Genomic DNA, 23,415 nt, shown 5'->3' with positions numbered 1-23,415 from the left:
TAAGAAAGTGACACACAATAGATAGTATTGGAGAAATACTTGCAAATAGTTGTTAATTTTCTCCTGGCAAAAATGTTCATTCATCATTAAATTTTAACGCTGCATAAATGCTATATTTATTTACTTTTAGGGATAAAATTTATAAAAGCACCCTTAAAATTAAATACTAATAAGAGAATTTATAATTTCTTTGTATTTCTAGGACGAAGATTTTGAACTCTTATCGTCCTTTCTGACAGCTATAAATGTGCGACTAAAAATTTAATATTAAAATTACAGTTATAAATCTTGTTGAAAGTAAAAATATTTAAACTATCTGGTGTTAAAGAATAAAGCATTAAGACAGCAGATAGTATAGTGGAAAATGAAAGTATGACCCTTATAAGTTATTTGCTTCCTAAATTAACCACTGTGCCAGAATATGTTGGATCCAATTTTAAACCAAGCGAGTATATAAATACAACTTCGCTAGACAAATAGTAACTCAAAATTTGGTGTTGCATATGTATATGCATCAATGTATGCAGGTGCGCACATGTAAACACACACACACGCAAATGTGTGTACTTTCAGTGTGGTATGTTTGCATGCATGAAACATTTCTAATCAAACCACACATTTTAGTTCCATCTAAATTTATCAGTATAAGAAATTATCATAAATTACAATTACATATTGCAACCCAATGCAACAAAATACTAAAACTATATAAAAAAAGTTAAATACCTGAAAAAGATTCTTTCGTTCAGGTGAGGATACAGCTCTACGTTCATCACACTGTCCTTTCACTCCTTCAATATTAGCTCCTAATAATTCATTCCTTAAAATATATGTATAAGCAAGACCATCCCTATTACCTTCACCACCAGTTTCTCTGGATTTCTTAGGAGGTGTAACATTACTTCTTCCTTCCTATAAAAGCATTCAATTCAATTAGTTTGTTTTTAACATTAACTGCTGGGTCAATCCATGTCAATTCAACCGCAAAAAAAAAACAATTTTCTCACACACAATCTCATATTTTGAGGAAACTTAGCTTGTTTGTTCTACCTATAACCACACCAAATTTAAACTCTCTATCTTACTTCATTATCATGTTATGGCAAGTCAAAGTTTTGAGGTTTTTCATGTTTTGCTAGTCAGATGTTGCAATGAGCTATGATATAAATAAATAAAATTTTTGGGGTTTTCAATCCTTTGTATAGTTTTTTTAAGTTAAATGTAAAAGTTTTTAAAATGATTCATTGAGCCATTGTAGGATCTATGTCGATTATTAAACTGTCACTTGCACAATTTTTAGAGCAATAAGTAATTATTTTATTACAATTCTAAATTGTGTTCAAAAATAAGAAAGCTGCAAGTAGAAACAGGCCCAGCATGCAAAGTGTGCAGTCATGTTTGTTTGCTGCTGGAACTGTGCAAGTAGCAACAGGAGACAGACATGTCTGGACAGGGATATCATCAGACAAGTTATTCTTTGTTTGCCAAGTCAGTCTGTTACTTGTGTTTTCTGAGGAAAAGACATAGTGTTTACCGCTTAGGGTTTTACGCATTAATTCTGTGTGTGAGTGTACAGTGGTTTTTGTGTGTTTTTCTTTATTTTTACGGATTATTAATACTAGTAAACTGAAATTAATTTGCTTGGCATTTCTCCCGCCACCACCCCATTTGGTAGCACTAAACCATAAGACTGAATGTCTGTGTCACAAACAGCAATTGAGCCTCAAACAGTTTAGTGACCAGTATCCTAACACAGCTCCTAGAGCTTACCTAACAGCATGAGTGGACTAAGCGTGGTGCCATACATCATCGACTTACATGTCTCAACCGCTCACATGTCATATATTTGCTAAAATGGGCAGGCACACCCTGTCAACTACTAAAATATATATGACATCCATAATAAAACTTATTTCGTCTAGGTAGCAATGCGCTGCCACGCCTAGGTTGCTGAATGCCACCAAGTGCCTGTCCACCATTTTATAGTGCTTGGAGTCATAATAATTGGCTGGTGATCAGCCATACTCAGGGTTAGCTTCCCACGGCGATGCGGTAAAAATCATTCCCTTAAGCAAACTACGGATGCTGGTTGAACAAAGCAACCGCATCTACGAACTCCCACAAAGTCCGACAATGCTGCTCTCGGCCATATTGACTCGCCGCTTGTGAGTGGCCAATTTAACCCTTAACCTCTAAGTTCCAGGGTGGCCCAGTTTCTGGCCTCCCCATGAGCAAGGCAGCCAAACATCAGGTGTTCATTTGATTGGACCTCCCTGCAGACGCACAGAACATCAGCTACAAGGCAGAATCAAAACAGATATTGGTTCAGGTTAATGTGGTTAGTGAGCACCCGGGCACCCGTTGCCCTTAAAAATGAGCTCAAGGCATACCATCCTCACAAATCCTGTAAAAACTTAAACAAGAATCTTCCCTTAGTAATGGTGTGCCATTTCAGCTGCCATGCTTCCAACGCGAGGCTCTGCAGCCTCTTCCTCAGGTGGGAGATGGGCAACTGAACGAAATTTACATCTGGTGCATTGTGATCATTGCTGCACTCTGGTACAGGCCCAACTCAAAACTGCATCACAAATACCTTGGCCTCCCGGCCTCTTCACAATCTCCACATGGCTGCCCAAACTTTGACCACAAAATCGACTGGGAGAGCCGTTCCCAATATGATGGTAGCCTCGTAGGAGGTTGTTTTAAACAAACCAGTGCATACGATTAAGGCTCTGTGCTAGGCACTTACAAGGTACTTACTTAGGTATAAGAAATTTGAACTTGCTATTTAACTTTAATTGAAAATGGTAGATAAGTGCAGTGTAGGGATATCACCAGACAAAATGTCACAAAACGAGTTATGTCACCCAAAAAGCAATAGAAAATGCAAGTGAATTTTCTGAGGAAGAACTCAATATACTTAGCTAAGAACTGAAGTTCATAATCTTACTACAGTTTGCCTTCACCATAATAATCTATTTTTAAAAAACTATGAATTCCTACAAAAAAAAACTTGTGATCCTTACAAAAGGCAAAGAAACCTATTAAAAAAACTTTTAAGTGGTAAGCTTACAACAGAGCAGGGTATGTGTCAAGCATGGGCTTAAAATAAAACCAGGAGAAAAATTATGTTCCTGTTGTCATAAAATGTTATTTTACGCTATTGCTATGTTACTCATAGATTGTAAAGTGCCAATCTAAATTTTTTAAAAGCCTCAAAGATTCCTCTGCTTCAAATGCTGCTGTTATTTCAATTGATTTTAGTGAGAATTAGTCTTTTACTATCCAGGATGAAGCTCAGGGATACCACTGGACTTTGGACTCTTCTACAGTACAGCCTGTTATTAAAAATTTAAGAAGTTGTGTCGGTGAAAACACAGTTTCATCACACTGAATCATATCAGATGACTTTATACATAACGTTTGTATAGTGTAGAAAATACAATAAATGCTATCAGAATTTGTCAAGGAAAACTTTCAACATTACAGAAATTCACTATTATACTGACAGTTGTGCAGCACAATACATGAACAAGTTAAGTTAAATGAACCTTTATCTGCATAAAAATGATTTCATATTAAAAAAGCTCAATGGTCATTGTTTGCTACAAGCCACAGAAAAACAAAGTGTGATGGGATTGAAGATACTGTAAAACGACTGGCATGAAAAGTAAGTCTCCAAAGACCTCATCAGAATCAAATATTAACTCCAGAAGACTTCTTTCAGTTTTGTAAATTTAACATCACAAAAGTTAACTTTCATTTAATTTCCAAAGATTCTGTAAATCTGATCCGTTCTAAGCTTGAAGAACGTTTTGAAGATCTAAGAACACTTCTGAGAACAAGAAGTTTCCAGAAATTTAGGCTGGGACTTTAGAGGCAAGAAGGATCAGCAGTGATGAGAAGCCCAGTCTCATTTACAACTTAAGAAAAGAAGTGACATCAAATGTAAAGACTTGAATCTCTCTTGTTACATTGCTTGCATGTAAGACAATCTCTGGTAGTCTGGAATAATAACGTGCGTAAAGTTTTTACATCCTGCAGGACCATCACCGTCATTTTACTGGCCAAAATGAGATAATAACTGCCCAGTGCCAATTCCTCACATTCTTGCAGCTGTTGAGTCTCCACAGACCTCGACTTGAAGAACATAACAATTCTTAATGGAGTGTATGATTTCTATTCAAAAAGTAATGTCAAAAATCTTTTAAGTACATTAGACTGAAAATGGACCCACATAAAATGATATACTAACTGAAATAAATTTGGTAAGTTGTCAGACTTAAGTTCATAAATGCAGGGAATACACACACATTTTTCTATATAAATATGTTAACACAATTTTCAACCTTAAATTTGTCCATGTCTATTCACTTGTAATTCTTCTCTGTATGTTATTGATGGGGTTTTTATTTTGTATAATAGTTTATTTTTTGAATACAGAAAGTTTTACATCATTATTGTAACCAATTAAGGCATTAGAAAGTATAATGTTTAATACTTTCAATTTCGATGGTAAATTTTATTCTATTATTAAAATTGTTAAATAATTGTAATAATTGATTAATGGTTAATTAATATTATAAACTGTGTTTAAATATAATTCCTAGTTGTCAAATATAAAAAGTTTTTTTACAACAAAAATTATTTCCTATGGGACATAAATCAACAACCAAGGGGATCAAGGGAGCCCTACAATGCTTTCCACAAAGATTAAAAATATTTAAATTTAGTTTAATCAACTATACAAAGGAACGAAAACCCCAAAAATTTCATTTTATTTATATTACAACAAGCCCATTTCATAAGGATTATTTAGGGAAAAATTTTTTTGTGATTATCCTGTTTCCTTCTTCAGATATTGAGTTTAATGCTAAAGGATGTTTTCATTTTAAAAAAAAACTTAAGAGATAAAAAAATAATTTAATAAAAGAATTTAATAAAATTAAAACTTACGCTAAGAATTTAATAAAATTAAAACAAACTAAAATATTAAAAACAAAATTAAAACTTTCTACAATAATTAAACACAAAGCACAAATAAAATTTTAAACTAAAATATTAAACACAAAAACATACAATTACTATCATAGCTAACATATATATATATATATATATATATATATATATATATATATATATATATATATATATATATAGTTGTTTTACCTGTGATAGTAATATTTTATTTATATTTTATATAAATAAAAAATATAAAATATACCTCCTATATAAAATATATAATATATATATATATATATATAAAATATATAAAATATATAAACTTAAACTCTGAGAAGAGCGTAAAAGGCTCCTTCTCGGATAACAAAAAAAAGTAAAAATTTAAAACAAAATTCATAATTAAAAGGTATCTAACATACTAATATTTCTAAAGAATAAAAATACCTGGTGCAAAACTTCTTTATTGTTGCCCAGGATACGACGAATGTTCCTGGGCAATTTAAATTTACAACACAAGGCTGCATAACGCACACAATCCACAATGATGTTGCGCACCATCAAGAGGCAGTTGCATTGTATACATATTGGTGTATTTACTGCTGACATTAGATAACCATGAGTGGCTCTCGTATGTTCTATCCGCAATCGGCAGAGGACCACTTCCTCACGACGAGCTTTTCTGCATAAAGATTCCCATGGCAACACAGAATCGTTAATGTGCTGGAGTTTGTTATCAATTGTAGCCGTCCAAACCCCTTGCCATGTTGCTTGAAGTGACTGTTTTATACAATTAACAAAGTCAGAAGCAGCAATACGAGAGGTGAAAGAAGGTTGATTGCATATGTCTTTAGCAGCAAAATCTGCATGTTAATTACCTGGAATTCCAACATGGCTAGGAATCCAACAGAAATTCACTTGTGTGTTCCGATGGTTCAACTCAGCGATTGCGTTATAGATTTCAGTGACCAAAGGATATCAGGAGTAAAAATCTTATAAAGCTTGGAGTGCACTACACGAATTGCTACAAATAAGGATATGACGGTATTTTGGGTTAACTATATTCAATGCCTTATTAATAGCATACAATTTAGCAGTAAATATACCTGTAATATTAGGCAGACCAAATATGTAGATTCTGCTTTTAAGAATAAATGCGCTTCCAACAGTATCATTCTGTTTTGATCCATCTGTGTATACGATTGCGTCTGGGTTTATTTTGGAGAGAATATGGTGAAAAATCTGTTGAAAGATGATAGGTGGTGTTGATTGTTTCTTGTATGTGGTAAGATCAAAAATAAAATTTATAAGGTTGATTATCCACAGAGGATATGAACATGATATGTTGGAAATATAGGAGGTATGTCTATATTTAAAAGCTGTAGTAAACGCCGGATATGTACACCCATAGAAGCAGTGAAACATGGATGGTCTTCATATTTTTGTAAATTAGGATTTGCAAAAACTGCGGTGAAAGCCGGGTGATTCGGTTGCCCTTTCAGACGGGCAAAGTAAGATGCTAGAAGTTGGTCATGTCTATCCCAAAGTGACGGTTCACCGCACTCAACAAGTATGCTAGTTGCAGGGTTTGATCTAAAAGCACCTGTAGCAAGACATAGAAAGGCATGATGTACAGCATCTAATATCTTCAGTACAGTATTACGCGCTGAAGAGTAGGCAAAACAACCGTAATCTAAGCGGGAACGAACTAAGGAATAATAAAATCGCAACTAACATGATCTATTGGCTTCAAAATAATGGCTTCTGACCAGACCAAAAGAAAAACTTGTGAAGAAAATAAACCATTATAATTACACAATAGGTGTTGTAGTGCTGAATTTGGAAGGTGCGAGATCATACTGAGACGAATGTTGTCATGTCCAGGGGAAGTGTCACGCGAGTTTTTAAGCGAGTGTGACAATTCCTTGAATGAAAATGGAGTGTTTAATTCACCGATTGAATCACTAAGTTTAACGATAATATTTCCGTCTGTATTTTGTACCTCTGAAATTCATTACTGAATGATGATGAGGTGAGAGACACCGAACAGAAAGAATCTGCCAAATTATTTGCCACTGCAGAAGGTGATGTAAGGAGTTCTCCTTCATGAATAAGTCCGAGAATGGATTGTTTTGGTGATATGCAAATTGCACGGATCTTCTTCCACGCAGCAGATGTGGGAGTAGTACGTGAGATGGTGTCCACGTACTTCCTCCTAGCGTCCAAGAATACTCGACGACATACTGCTCAAGCCTTATGGTATAAATCTAAGTGTTCATTTATAGGCCTGCGATTAAATCTATGCAGCGCGATTAAATCTACACAGGCCTATTTATAGGCCTGCGATTAAATCTATGTCTTGGGTTTCCATTAGGAAACCCAAGACATCCTAATAGATATATACCACAAACATCATTTGTGGTATATATCTATTAGCACTGTCATGTATCAGAGATGTAAGTTCATCATGGGCGTCTGCACCATCATCATACTGTGATGGGAAGGCTTTATGGTAACCGCTCCAATCTGCCTTTTCAACAATCCATCTCTGTGACCTTTTATTCGCCTTGCGGTTGTCACCAGTGATTATAATAATAGGTCTGTGGTCACTGCTATGAAGGTTGTCACAAGCAGACCAATTAAGACGAGGGAGTAAATTCAGTGAACATAAGGAAAGGTCGATGTTTAACAGTGTATCAGAAGATGAAGACATAGATGTGTGTGACCCATCGTTCAGAAGACAAAGGTCCAAGTCTTCTCTGACTCTGTTTATCATACTTCCTTGAGCAGAGCAAAACAATGAGCCCCAGATAATATGGCGGGCATTGAAGGCTCCTTCCATTAATGACGGTGATGGAATTTGCGTGAGGAGATTTGATATTTCTAGAGCATTGAACTCAGAGTTTGGTGAGAGTTACAAATTGCAGATATACAATTTAAACAGGACTGAGATTTTTACAGCAAAAGCAGGAATGAGGGTAGATAGTTGTAGCCTTTTAGCCGACACTTCATTCAGCATGAAAACAACAACAACACCACTCTCCCTACTATCTACAGGACAGTCATATCTCTCACAGATATACCCTCTGAGTGTTATTGGATCTTGTTGTACAAGATGTGTTTCCTGGAAGCACATGATTAGTGGATCATTTGCACACGCCAATACCCTAATATCTTCAATACTGAAGACCTCTAACGTTCCACTGAATAATGCTCATAAAGCTAGTTAGATACAGAAATACAGATAAATATATGAAAAATTAGTTGTATGTGATCCAGTTTTTCTTTTTCGTATTTTTAATTTTAAAGAATTCCGATGCCCTTGGGTCAGGCAGTTCCTCAATCATATCCTCCATTAAATGAGGTGATGGAGGAGGAGATTTTGAAGGTTGGGATGTCGTAGATGACATCCCAGAAGAGGTAGTTGTGAGGGCTGCCCTAACAGGGAGCTTATTAAATGGCTTACCACCAACTGTGTTTACTTCTGCCCGTATAGGTAAAGCTTTAGGAACTGGAACTTTCAAAGGGACCCCACTGTTGGTTTCACTTACTGCAGCTACTGACTTTCTGTCTGTTTTAGTCAGCTCAGAAATAGTGGCTGTAAGTGAAGCAACTTCGTCAGATAACATCTGAACAAATGTTTTTAGCTCATTGCAGGATCTGCACTGCTGATTACAAACATTTGTAGGAGCTTGTTTTGATGTAGCGGTAGCAAAAGATACATCTGGTTTAACCAGGTTCCGCGAGTTAATTGTCTTTTTATATTCTCTGCGTGCAGCTGGGAAAGATAGCTTCTGCTCCGTAGAGATTCTGAGAATTGCCTTTTCTTCTTTAAAGGTTGGGCAATCTCAGAAGCGAGCTGAATGTGAACCATTGCAATTTGCACATCTTTCATCTTCTTGGCAGTTTGTATTGTGGCCTTCCTTAGCACATCAAGCACAGATCTCAGTTTTCGAGCAAGATGTTGTAGTGTGACCATATCCTTGGCATCTGAAACATCGCCATGGGTTGGGAATGAATGGTTGTACCCAAACCGACAAGTAACCCACTTAAATCTTCTTCTTGATTTAAAAGAATACTTACGTATTCTCTTAAATCTTCAGTGGTGGCACAGGGAGATTGAATGTCAATATAAGAGACGGTGTCGGTTCTTCCATTCTGCTCTGTCATTTCATTATACGCTTAACTTCTACAACATCTTGGGGACAAAGCTCAGCAGTTATTTCAGCGATATCCATATCTAAAAGGTTTCAGCAAAAAATTACTCCCCGGCTTGTATTTTGAGTTTTATGGCATTGTGCACTGATACTTATGCCACCCATATTACGGAGACCTCAGATAGATTGACTCTGTTTCTAATTAATTATTGCAACCAGAATCAATCCGTCTCGCAATTTTCTAATATTCTTCGAGGAACCACTTGAATTTGTTATAACTTTGTTTATCAAGAAAGGTGAGACCTTTTGGAGGGAGCCACCTTCCTGAATATTGCAGAGAACAACAAATCAGATATTTTGATTTTTACCAGTTTCATCTACTACTCTATTATCCTCGTCAGACAAGGGTAAACAGGGTTTCTACACAAGACTAAAATTAGTGGTTCTTTCAGATGGACCACCAACCATCATAAGATTTTTTTGTGAACTTGACATTTTGGTCCCACGAGTACCGGCAATATAACGAACCACTCCAGCAGAGCGCACGCGTACTGGAGCTAGAGCTAATTACAACTGGGTTCGCTCTGGTGCCCAGAGGACATCGTTCGAGACTCGCTAAGTAGAGCCATTCCCCATTGGCATGATAGTTCCACTTTGAGTTACGGTTGCGTTTTGTCAGATATCGCAACAACACCAAGTGTAATTGTAAGAAGAAACAGTGTAGGATGTTGTTGTGTAAGGGTACATGTTGTTTGTGTAATGTTCTTGGTGTAGTGTAAGTGTATAGTATAATGTGTTTAATGTGTTCTGCAGCTCTGGGTGTAGTAGAAAGAAAAGCTGCAAAGGCTAGGGCCATGGGGATCCCAACCTCCAAGTTTTAAAGAATAAGACTCCCTGTCAGGGAAAATATTTTTCTGCCAAAATCATTACACTTAAAATGTTATATTTTTCTCTAAAAACCACATAGTTTAGAGAGAAAAAGTTGTAAATTTCACAATTGGATGAAAAATAAATGTCAAATTATTTTATATTTACAGACGTTTTTTTTCTTGCAATATCTAACTAACAAAACATGGAAAACCTCAAAATTTTGAGTGGCCATAACATGATAACGAAGCAAGTTAGATTGTTGAAACTTTGTGTGGTTACTTACCTCTATAGGTAGAACAAACAAGTTAAGTGTCATCAAAATCTGAGATGGTAGGTGAGATAGTATGGTTGAATTGACATGGAATGTACTCTATCAACCACTTACAAAAAATTAACAGTATCAGATGAAACTGTTCCCAATATTTTTAACTTTGGTAATTTACAGGAAAAATCTTATTAAATTACACATCAGCATTTCATCCTTAATATCGTTCAATATATATTCTACTATTGGAAATGATTCAGGTGTTGGGATATTATAAAGTTATAATGGATAACTAATCTAATTATTATTACATAAGCTGGACAACCCAGTGTGATACAGCTACCAGGCCTCTTCATTACTTAGAAGAGAGTTTTTTAAGTGAAAATTGCAAAAAGAAGGTAAATAAATAGAAGATTATAGAAAAATTGTTTCAAATTTCACCTGGATTACTTCTTGACTCCTGAAAGTTTAGTCATTAACAAAATATAATAAATTTCTTAAGGGGTCAATATATATACCTGACATCTGAGACATTAATCAGTGGATATAAAACTTAGTTAAGAAAATATTTTATTTCCTTAATTATTAGTCTATGTATAAGACTACATTACAAATGTATCTTTTATGTACTAAATATAATCTTTTAGACGCTATATAAAGCGAGAATTTATAAATACAATTGATCTAAGTTGTACCATTTTAATATTGAAACATGAATCTTAAGCAAATAGAATACTTATCAGAATTATAAAGAATGTATAATATTACAAACCAGATAGAAAAATTAAAGAAACAGATGTAGGAATAAACAATTTGTTTTTTAAACCGTAATCCTTATGAGGATGATTTTTACAATTTATGATTACTTAAAATTTAAACAAATTGTATTTACAGAATGATGTGCAGAAGTTAGGTTTGCCTAAGCAAACAACACATGGAGCAGCATGGTCACAAAATAATTAATTTAATAATTCTTCAAAGACCGGTAATCAGAATATTATTCTAACACCTTTTTTTTTGTAATTTTACTGCTTTTGCTTTTTATTCAATATTATTGTATGTATAATCAAATAAAATGCTTATTTTCTACGATAATGTTTTAAGATTGACAAACTTATAGTTTCTTTCCCGAAACATGAAGAAATAGGTAAGCTGTGAAATCAGAAATCTATGTAAATACAAATTTGACTCACCGGAATCATAGAAAATCTTGTCTGCCAACTATTTCCACCACGAGAAGGAATATATCGATCAGCAGTAGGTAATTCCTTTAGTAATTTGTTATGTTTAGCAGTGGAATGGGCATTTGGCTACAAAAGAAAAGAAAAGTTTTTCAAGCAACTGAAATTAAATACAATAAATTATGTATGAAAAATAAAATAGTTGATTGTAATAAATTTTTTAAATATGTTTTACTTATACTCTAATGAAAATTTTTACACTTCACACTGAAGATGCATAGTTTTCTTCTTCCTTCTTGTCAGGATGTACAACTTTCTATTTACATTAATCTGTTGTTAATCTCACAATTATAAATCCTGAAATGAATGAAATACAGTGAAAATTCTGCAATGCAACATTCTCTCTTAATGACAGCCTTCCTCTCCCAACAAAATTTCCTAGCATATAAAAACAAATTAACCCTTACAAAGAAACAATGATATGAATTTGTCTTGAGAATAGCTAATCCGAGACCTGAATAAGACCAATTGCCGAACAATAATTTAGTTTATAACTTATGACTGTGAGTCAATAATTCCAAAATTGATGAGCTTGCCATTTATATATAAACACTTTTCTAAAACTTTTATTAATAGAACACACATAAATCATTACTAAGAAATTAATACACTGTAGTGGCATCTGTCAACAATATTTTATACCTCACTACACTGAGTAACAATGAGAACTGCTCAAAATTCTGATGATTCAGGTTTGGATAAAAGTGTCACCAATACTATATTAGTGATTGAGTGATTACAATTATGAAGATTCAGATATGTATAAATCTGGATAATTACTCAAACTACATACTGATAAATTTTGATATTCTCATTGAAAAACCTGCTCTGTAAATTATTAAGAATAATATGAAAGGTAGTAATCATTACTAATGCTGATTAATGAATTGAAAATCTTGAAATTAACAAAAAAGTAAATGGATTGTTAATTGACTAACAAGTAGTAATAGTGTTATAACTAAGATTAATGAATTAATTAAAATGTAAATACTTACAGATTTTGATGGACTTAAGTTATTAATATTTAATGGACTTGAAATAGATGAGGTAGAATCTGCAAGAGGTAGAGTAATCCGCTCTGAAACATCATCAGCTTTTTTTTCGGAACATTCCATCAACCAAACATCAATTTCATTTTCATTACTGGACTGCAGCATAGACTGTTTTATATAATTTTCATCATTTTCACTTTTTCTATTAATAAAATGCTCGTTGTTTTCTGAATATGAATAGTTGTTAGATAAATTATGATTTCCATCTAAATGGTAATTACTATTGTTTAAATATGAACCTTCTGAATTAATATTACTCGGAGAAATACAAACATTTTTTTGATAATTTAATTGACGTGCAACATTTAATGTCTGATGCTGAAGCCTTTTGGCAAATAAACGATTCATTTCACATTCTGAATCCATGTTTTATTATCTATAAAAGAAAAAAAATATTATCATTTACAGTAATTATAATTACTATTAAACATGAAAAATTCAGCAATGAATTATTACTATTATTATAAGATGTGCTCTAAATATTATGAGATACTTCACCCACAAATTCATACCAAATCTAGTTTTCCTTAATGAATCAATTTAAGTAACTTTTTTTAATTGTATACAGAATTCAATTTCAGTGTTAACTTCTAAACCACACATTAAATATGTCAGTAGTTAAAATATAATACACTAGTTATCCTGAAAATTCAATTTCTGAAGAAGAGAGTCATATGTATAATACGGAAATTGACTAATGACACACTAACAGATAATCAAGCTATAATTAAGTAAAAACAGCTAAGGGTCAAAGCAAGTTAGAATTATCAGGAGTCAATGAACCTATTTAAGGATAGATTACAACCAGCACATACAGAATAATCTATTTCTAAAGTTTGTAACCACTGACCAACAACCTTCATTAATATAAACTAAAATTGCTATAACACAAAGATAACACTGAAAAAACTTAATTTTAGAAATTTTACCTACAAAGATATTCTTTTAACAAAGTCTGCAATTTAATAAGACAAACATTTCTTTATTTTTCAAACTCAAAATAGATAAGGCTTTTTAAATTATCAATGACTACTTGGTTTAATTCTAGCAATCCTCTAAACTTTAAAATAAAAACATATACAAATCTTCTGTGTATTACACCCTATTAACAAACAAATAAATAAAGACATTAATTTTTTTTGCAATAAATTATGATACTAAAACCAAATTTTATTAAACAGTATATCTAAATTACTTACGTTCTTTTACTTTCCTTTGCAATAAAATTATAATTTATAAACAGTATTTAATAATCTATTTAAAGCAGAAATTGGAAGATGTTAATTTAAGATTTGGAATAAAATCAGACTGGTTTTTTAAATTGAATTTTTCTATTTAAAAAGTTAATAAAATTAAGATGAAATTTACATCAACAAATTTTTATGAAAAAATTAAAAAAATTCCAAAACGAATTTATGGATTAATAAATATAAGTAAGTAAATTATTTCTTCAAATTTGCTAGTCTCACATCAGACACCTTCACAGGTGGCAGATTCCAATTGTTCACTTCCATAATTAATATTAAAATAAAGAATAGAAATGGAAAATCATGAAAAGAAGTGTAAAAAAGGGGATGCATTGTTCTACAATAAGAAAATCATTATGTTCTAAGTTCATTAAAATAGTCTGTTTTCCTTACAGCAATTTGTTAATGAATCAACCAAAAACAGAACTCTATATTCATAATCACAAGTTATTGTCTAATTTATTTTATTACTAATGAACATTTGATTACTAACATAAAAAAAAACTTTGCTAATTTGTTTTTATTTATCTGGCACTATAATTGTTGATGTTTCATTATTAAATTAAATTTACATTTACAATCCAACTACCGAAGTGTCTATTTTGAAAAAAAAAAGAAAAGATAACTATAATATTAAAATGTGGCCTATTAAAAAAATAAAATAAAATTACAGTTTAAGCATATCACGATAAGCAGAACACTACTGCATTTTACAATACTATTAATTACAATAATAAAATGCAGTTAATTTAGAAAAATTAAGGCATATTTTGAAATATCTAAACTGAAAAGAAAATGGTGGTTTTTAAAACAAAAAAATAATTTTAAATTATAAACATAAAAACAATACTACTAATATAAATGTAAAAATACTCTTTGACTATGAAAAAAAAGCTATTAATAAAAAAGAAAAAAATAGCAATAATGTAAATAATTATATTACCAATTAATATCACAAAAATAAATATTTCACTCTTGAATGAATATTACTTGTACCTGCTCAAGACCTTTATGTTAAATCTAAAAATGAAATTAGAAATTTATTTGTGCCCTTATGAACCTATCATTCATAAATTTATCTTTGATGTCTAAGTATAAATAAGACAAATATAGATTTAGATTCAATATACGGTAATTAAACACACATTATGATGTAGTTAAATCATAGTTCTATAATACAATAATAATAATAATAATAAATATCAGGAAAATTGACAACCTAATTGGACAATAGACATCACTAATGTACACGTTAATTACTATTGTAGAGATGATAAAACTAGTTTATCTATAATATTTTCTGTTATTATGAAATATTTATTATATCATACAATGAAATAATCTTGGAAATTTATAACTGCCTTTCATAGAAATAATGATAAATTCAACTCTCTAAATTACAATTAAAAATAAAAGCCTATCAACCTAAGATTAAAAACATGTATGAATGTAAGCAAATATGAAATTAATTTATTAAACGTGCAATTTCTGACAGGAAAATTTCCTTTTTTGAATCCTGTGTATGTTGTACTTTTGTTACTGATGATAAGGATGACTAAAAAATTGACATGTAAACATAGAAAGTATAAGACATAAAATACGATGAAGACAGGAAAATGTAATGAATCTAGAAATAATAAATTATGATATGGTAACAAAAAAAAATATTACACCCAAAACAATATTAACTTAACCAAAAAATAATATATATATATATATATATATATATTATTTTTTGCGTTAGCTCTGAAAAGAGCTGTTGGGTCTGAAAACTGGTCTCCAGTGAAGTAGGGGAGTTGCAGTTCGCCCATTGAAATCAGACCAGGTTCCCCTCGATGACAGTTGGGTCCCCACTACTGTGTGGCAGTGGTGGCCCCCAGAGCCCTGCAGTGTCGGGTTGGTGTAGGTCGTCTTTTGCCGGCGTGGCCAAGGCAGTTCTCCACAAGTGATCCCATGCTGGGCCGGCTCATGCTGCTGAGTCTACTGGCCAGGATGATTGAAGCCCGGCGAGCTGGAGTGGGAAGGCAACATCCGCATCCAGCAGTTCCCTCGGCGGGCTGGCCAGACCTGCTGCTCCGGTGGGGATGTTGGCATCTGCCAGGAGGTCCCACTTTGAGGCAGCCAAGGAACTTCTTCTGTCATCTTGGTCTTCTCCAGGTGGTGGTCGACGATGAATTAAAAATCCACTCTTGTGCACACTCTTTTACTGGAGCCTGAAAGTGGTGGGGCTGCAGCGCAGCTATGATGTTAGAACTGCATGGTAATCTGTGCGGCGGGAGTGATGCTGTACCAATGCATACGTACACTGTGTTCCCACTGACATCTGAGCTGCTACTGTTGCCGTCCGCCGATATTAAGTTAGGCATATATGTGGTTCTGTATATATATATATATATATATATAAATTTGTAGTTTAGCATTCTAGCAGTATATAATAATTATCAATAATAAATAAAATTAAAAAATCAGTTACTGCTACATTTTTCTTTATTTTATTATTGATAATGATTTATTTCTAAAATAATAATTGATGTACATTAATGATATCTATTGTCTAATTAGGTTGTCATCTTCCTGGTATTTATTATTTCTCTTACTATTATTACTATTATAGAACTATAATTTAACTACATTAGAATGTGTATTTAATTACCGTACATTGAATCTAATATTCTATATTTGCCCTATTTATATTTAGATATCAAAGATAAATTTATGAATGACAAGTTTGGATGGGCAGAAATAATTTTCTAATTTTATTTTTGGATTCTAACATAAAAGGTCTTCAACAAGGGCAGAAATATTCATTTTTAACTGTGAAATGTTATTTTATTACTAGATAATGATATAATTTATTGATTTATATATATATATACACATATATATAAAAACAGTGTGCACATTTACGCGAACACAGGGAGTTTTGCTTGTTTATTTCTAAGTTATGGCTACACTGCTTGACCCCACCCATTCTTTCAGTTGTCTGCATAATGCGAGGTTACTGTTCTATAGTTATTTAGACATTTTCATGTTACAGTGTTTTTGAAAGTTTTTTTCCTTTTTTATTAGTAGATCATATTTTTGTACTTTTCGTTTTGTGTGTCTTGAATATATAATAATGTAATCTCCATGAATATACAAAAACATAATTTCAAGAAAGCATTCAAAAATTATTTCTCTCTCTGAGGACACTAGTATGATACAGAGACAAAAAATAGCTGCTGAGTGTGGTGTTGTACCATTTCACCTCAAAGTAAAGGCAAGTGTGGCCGTAAAAGAAAAACTGACAAGGATGGTTATTAGTGAGAATATTGGAATTTTGAACACATCCTTTTGTGTTCAAATGTATCCAATGAAACCTATACTTAAAGTATCAATTTTTATTAATCTTTTATTTTCAAGATTAAAAATCAAACTATAACTAATATTAACCCATTAACTGCAAGACATAAACATACACATTTTTTTTCTAAATAAACCCTTTATTTTATCCATTAACAAGTATGTGCAGCTAGAAATATTTTCATATCAACAAAAAGTCAATTATTGCTCAGTAATAAAATGGTTAGTTTACGCACTTTTGGCAAAAAGCATGCAAAAAAAAATCATTTTCTGATAAAACATGAGACAACAAATGAAATGAACAATTTATATTATAATTTATTAAACTGAAAGTAATATAATTACAAACAAAGAATTTTATTGCCCTATTTGATCTTAATGAAGATCTTCTGGCAAACTGTTTTTTGATGGACGACCCTCGCTTGCCACTGGTGGTGAAGGAAAATTATTTTTACTTTTTTTTCATTCTCTAGCAATGCTTTGTGGTATTTTTATTACAGATACTAAAATAATAATAAGAGAAGACCTAAAATAAATTTGACCGATTTTACTATTATTTGCAAGTCTCTACATTTTCCATGAATTTACTATAATAGAATCAACAGCATTTCTAACAATGACAACCACCATTTTTTTCCATGCACTCGAATTCTATAATTTTCAATACCATTCCCATGGGAATCAACGCCACCCACACTTTTAGTGTATTCTGCCATCATTAATGGCTGAGCAATCACGGTGTCTTTTCTTTCTTTTCAGCTGTATCTTTTTATATCTGATAATCAATATCACTGTGGTTATTGGCAACTGTCACCATTGCATTATCATTCCATCTAGCAAACTGTGAAATTTGTTTTTTCAATATGTAATAAAGAATAATAAAGAAGCCTATTTTCACTGACAGTGCCAGTCACAAAATATTGCATTTCATTCAGTAAATTAAACAGATCATATGAAGAAAAGAAATTATCAAAAAAAATTCTACGCTCATTAGGACTGGACACAACATTTAACTAGTATAACTTGTAAATGAAGACCATATTAAAATTTTTCCTTGTTAGCACCTCCGAATGTAATAAATTGGTATAAATACCCATCTTGTACTATTTTTGTAATTTATAAAATTACTATTAAAGTTATTATTTGTAATGTAAGAATAACATGTTGCACGCCCAGCGTGTGATTCATCACTCCATATGACAAATGTGTGTCATTACACCATTATTTTTAACAACCAGTATTCATTATGTTTTCAGAATAAATAATTTTCATGAATTGATGAATAAAAGCAACACTTAAATAAGCAAATAAAATAAAAATATTATTTTTAACAAGCATATCACGATCATTAAACACCTTATATGGAAGGGGTTAATGATCTTGTAAAAAACAGTAAGTTGATAGGAAAATTAACTTGCTAATTAAAAACATATAACATATAATTTTTTTTGTGATTAGAAAACTTAAGAAAATAGACAAATTGTATAAAGTGCGAAAAATCTTGTAGAAATTAAAAAGAAAAAAATGTTTACGAAAAGTTTCGTTTACACACCATTGGTTGTTTATTGGTTAATATAGACAACGTAAGAACTTTTGTAAAAAAACTCCTCCCAAGGGAAAAGACTTAAGAATTAATTTTTTTTAAATCTCTGATACTTTATCTGCATTCCAACTAGTAGCTGTTACTAAAAATGTTACATAAGGTAGCTGTTACACAAGGGGGTCAAAATAAGACCCCAATGTTTTTCACTAAAAGTTTGATTTTTTAGCAATTATACTTTTAATACTGCATAATTTTTAAGGTAAAAACGTTTTTGATCAAGGGGATCAAATCACACCCAAATTATTTTACTGAACATTTTAATATCTTTTGCAAATGTGGGTCAAAACTGCTTCCTGTACCTGGTCAGCCAAACCAATAAAACACAATTAATAACAACAATAATTATTAATAACTTATACTTAATAATATTCATAATTTTTATTTTCATTTATTTCAGTAAAATTATAAACTTCGTTTTGATATTTAGAATATTTGAATACTTAAAATCCAAATAATAATAATAATAATATTTACAACTTTTATTTAGAATTAAACTGATTTTACAACTTGATTTTATTGCATTATTTCCTCTTTAAAATTTTGTTGAACATAAGGGACGCCACTGTGAAAGTTTTGCAATCCTTTATCAGCTTTTTCATATTGTTTGAAATTTATTCTGAAAGTCAGATCTAATGTCAAGTGTCTAAATGGTAAATACTTAATTTATTAGCAACGATGTATGAAACATTTATTACTTTTTTCTTTTTGGGTAAAATTTACTGACATTGTCATTAGCTACTAATTAGGATGTTTAGTTTTACTCATGTATTAAAAGATTCTATAGTCTAACTAAATACGTAACAGATACATCGGGAGAAAAATGTTTTTTTCTGCAAATATCTATTGATTTCAAAAAAAATTATAACTTAAAAGATTCCCTGTAATTTAAATGGCTGTTCCACTCAGTAAAATTAAAATATGACATGTTGGTTTTTTTCACTTTTGGACTCTCTTGATGGAGTGTTTCTTTATGATTAAAGATCTAAGAAAAACACACATAAAACAAGTGACAGAGAAATTATTTTCTTACAATTTTTGTCTTTCTTTATTTTTAAGTTTCTTTACTGGAACTTCAAAACTGAACATGTAGATATAAACTATGCAAGAAAAACTAAAAACTTCTTTTTTTTGGGGGAAAAACTTGATTATGGCAAGTCCAGAAAAAAATCTATACTTGCCTTAAATAAACCTAAAAAATCTACCATGCCCTAATTTTAAGGCACTTGTCAAAGTAAGTCCAACTTCAGAGCCATGCTGTGTTTTTTTTTTGTCTTGGGTGTAATTTTGGAAGAATGAGGTCTAGAAGGGACAAGAGTGATGTAGTATTAATAGGAAAATTTTGCAAAGCAGATAGAAAGTAAAAAAAAATTATAAGAAGTGTTGAAAAATCATTGCATTCTTCATCAGGACAACGCTTACAAGCAATTTCTCTGAAGCAGCTTTTAGCTGAGTAACACATTACAAATCTGGAATACCCTCCATATTCACCAGATTTGGCACCATATGATTTTTTTCTTTTCCCTAAGTGAAATCTGTTTTTAAAGAAACATATTTTGTCAGTTGATGCAGTAAAGAAGACATTAGATGTGTTAAAACAGCTGACAGGAATTAATCTGATTGATGCCTTCAACCAGTGTAAAACAAGATTTCATTGTTGTATAAGTGCAAATGGGTACTATACCAAAAGGGACAAGCATCAGAATTGTTAATATATATATATATAAATAAAAAACAAGTTACTATATCAGTCTTGTTATTTATTAGACACAACTCATACACAGTCACCAGAATCTAAATAAGTGAGTAAAGAAAGATATCAATGTCAAATGAAGAAGTTAATTGCACAAAACTATTTCCTTATGTAATGATTTTTTATTTTAAAATTCAACAGTATTTAGATAAAAACTCCACAACACTGTTCAACTTTGATTTATGGGAAACAGTACATTATCTATCACTTCAGTTATAGGCATTTTAATCCTTGCTTCACCCAGTGTCCAGGCATTACTCCACGAGATATTCTAGATATTAGAGAAATATAAGGCTGAATATTTCAATTATCTATTTTTAAGACTTTTAAAAAAAATACTTATATATTTTAAATTATAATACAGTTATAATCACAAGCCATTAATAAATGTCAACAGCACATAGAGCAAGTAACTAGGATTGCTTAAATTCACTAATCTGCATGAAAAATTCCATAAATATTGCTTTATTTTATCTGAACTTTACAAATTATAATTTCCAGACTACTAGAAATTAAAAAAACACCGAAAAAATACAGGAACTACATCACAGAACAAATGACATTGAGTGAAGAACCATTTGAATTGGTATTTAGCAGAGCTTCAATGTTGGCAGCATGTCATGGATTGCCCTTTTATAGATTCTCTAAGGAAAATTTCTGGATGAATCAACCAACCATTAACATAAGAAAAAAAAAAGGATTAACTTACAGACAATTATATTAAGTGTCATAAATTACATTTTACAGATAAAAAGTCATGCCTCAACATTAATGCATAAGCATAAAAAAAACAAACTTAAAATTGAATTTATATTAAACCTGATAACTACTGCGACTCAACTTAAAATTTTTATGTGTAGCTTAACATCACTGTTCAAAAAAATGTAAGTGTCTATTTGTAAAGAAACATTTACAAAATGGGGATAAAAACTACAAAAACTCTTTTTGGTGTATGTTAACAATAAAATGTCATGGATAAAGAACAACAGCAAATTAGCTTCGGAAGGAAGATAGTACCACACATTAATCTGCCAACACTTTTGACTGAATAAACCCATTTTTACACTCTTTAGTAATATTGAGTTATGATCAATAAAGTAACAAAAAAAATTTTACTTTTATTAAAAATTAACATATCACTTCTGTTTCTAAACAATATTTATAGATTTTAGTTAATTTACTTAATTTTTTAAAATTTTTACATAAATTTGATAATAATTGGTTCTTCACTCATAATTATTCACTTATCTTATATTCACTCAACACTTCACTTTCAAATTATGACGAATTCAATTCTAGATCACACTTATATAAACTACTTGACTCTCAAATTCACCTTCACAAAAATGTAATGCAAGTAAATAAAAAAATTAGCATTACTTCAATCTAAAAATTCCAATCAGAACTGCCAGATAACATCTACAACAAACGTAACATAAAAATATATTGCTGTCAATCTAAATGTGGTCACATAATATATATTTATATATAAGGTTCTGTAAAATGCTTTTGCAAAGAGAAAAATACAACAGAAAAAACTAACAGCACCTCTTACTGAGTTACTGAAAAACAATGGTTAAAAAGAGCACCATGCAATGATTGCCATCTGACATCTGATTAGAACATCATTTGTTGGTAATGGGTTAAAGCAGTTATAGCTGAGTTACTATGATATAGCCAAAAGGTTATTTAGCTTTTGCATTAGGTTAGTGCTTTACTAAACAATAACCAATGAATGGTTAGGAAAATTAAAACCAAGTTAAAGTTTATACATTTGTTAAAAGCTATAAAATACATTATCATTACTAACAAGTTAGTTTTATAAGGATTATGAGCCACAAATTTCTAGAAGTTACAACTAATTCATCACAGAAACAAAAAAGTTAAATCATAAATGTACACAAAGTTAAAATCTTTGTAACAGCTATTACCTACATAACAGAACTCAGAATGAACTGAAATAGTAAGTTGAGTAGAGGCTATCTTAATAAAGAGGACAAGACCATGTTACTTCCACATTTTAATTACCATTTAAAAATACAGTTAATTTTATTACTAAAACCTGATGACACACACACAATCATCTGCCAAACAACACAAATTACATTCAAGAGTAATTTAACTTTTTGAAGGCAGTCTCCTCTTGCACTGTTTTATAAAAAAAACTTGGGGAAAAATGACGGCAGAAGAAATAAAACACAATACATTTAGACTTATGGTTAGATTTAATTGAACAAGTTAACTCTTACATAACACACTTTGAAAATCTCAGTAACAATAAGGGCAATTTTGTTACTATATCTTAATTAATAACCAAGGGTAGTTGGGTTTTTTTTTCTTACCTACACCTATTTGTTATTTATATGGGCAAAGATACAATTTCGTTTTTCAAATATTTTCTACAATTGTCAATCAAAGTTTGGTAAAACAATACATTAGCTTTACCATAGTGTACAAAATAAAGAAAATTCGCAAAATAAAATGACTAAATCGGTTAAAATACAGCTGGTTCAAAAATAAGAGTACAACAACGTTGGAAAACAACCATTTTGAACGATCTCACAGTTGTTGGCAAATAACAATCCATACGTTTTAATTATTTAAATTAGCAATATAATAAAAACTTACTTGTAAAAGTTCCAGAAAAAATTAGTCGTTAATTATTTACGCATAATTATCTCAATTTTATGGTTATAAAGTCTTAACTGCTTGCAGGTACGTAGCTGGGTTTTATTTTTTGGTTTCTTCTATAATGTTGCCAACTACATTTATAAAGATATGCTATTGTACGACAGAGCAATTACAGCATTATGTAATTATGTTATCCCTAACTTAAAAATGAATGAAATAATTAATAATTGAAGTTATGAAGACAAAACTTTTAGTTCTAAATAACTTTATAGTGACAAATATTGATCCAGTCTCTTCG

At 31.2% G+C, this 23,415-nt stretch overlaps 1 protein-coding gene across 1 annotated transcript in view; it reads right to left on the bottom strand.

Annotated features, from left to right (window-relative positions):
• Positions 1–23,268, bottom strand: part of fzr (fizzy and cell division cycle 20 related) — a 66,215-nt gene extending 42,947 nt beyond the window's left edge. Inside the window, exons 1-4 of the mRNA XM_075362485.1 lie at positions 23,115–23,268; positions 12,488–12,920; positions 11,445–11,561; positions 727–912 (exon numbers count right to left, since the gene is read on the bottom strand). Of these exons, the coding sequence (XP_075218600.1) occupies positions 727–912; positions 11,445–11,561; positions 12,488–12,910 (726 nt within the window). The 5' untranslated portion in view covers positions 12,911–12,920; positions 23,115–23,268. The remainder of the gene's footprint in view (positions 1–726; positions 913–11,444; positions 11,562–12,487; positions 12,921–23,114) is intronic.
• Positions 23,269–23,415: the final 147 nt, after the last annotated feature.

This window comes from Lycorma delicatula, chromosome 4, assembly GCF_047948215.1.
Source record: "Lycorma delicatula isolate Av1 chromosome 4, ASM4794821v1, whole genome shotgun sequence".
Taxonomy (NCBI): Eukaryota; Metazoa; Arthropoda; class Insecta; order Hemiptera; family Fulgoridae; genus Lycorma; species Lycorma delicatula.
The sequence above is the reverse complement of the archived record's forward strand: the minus strand, read 5'-3'. Positions and strand labels throughout refer to the sequence as shown.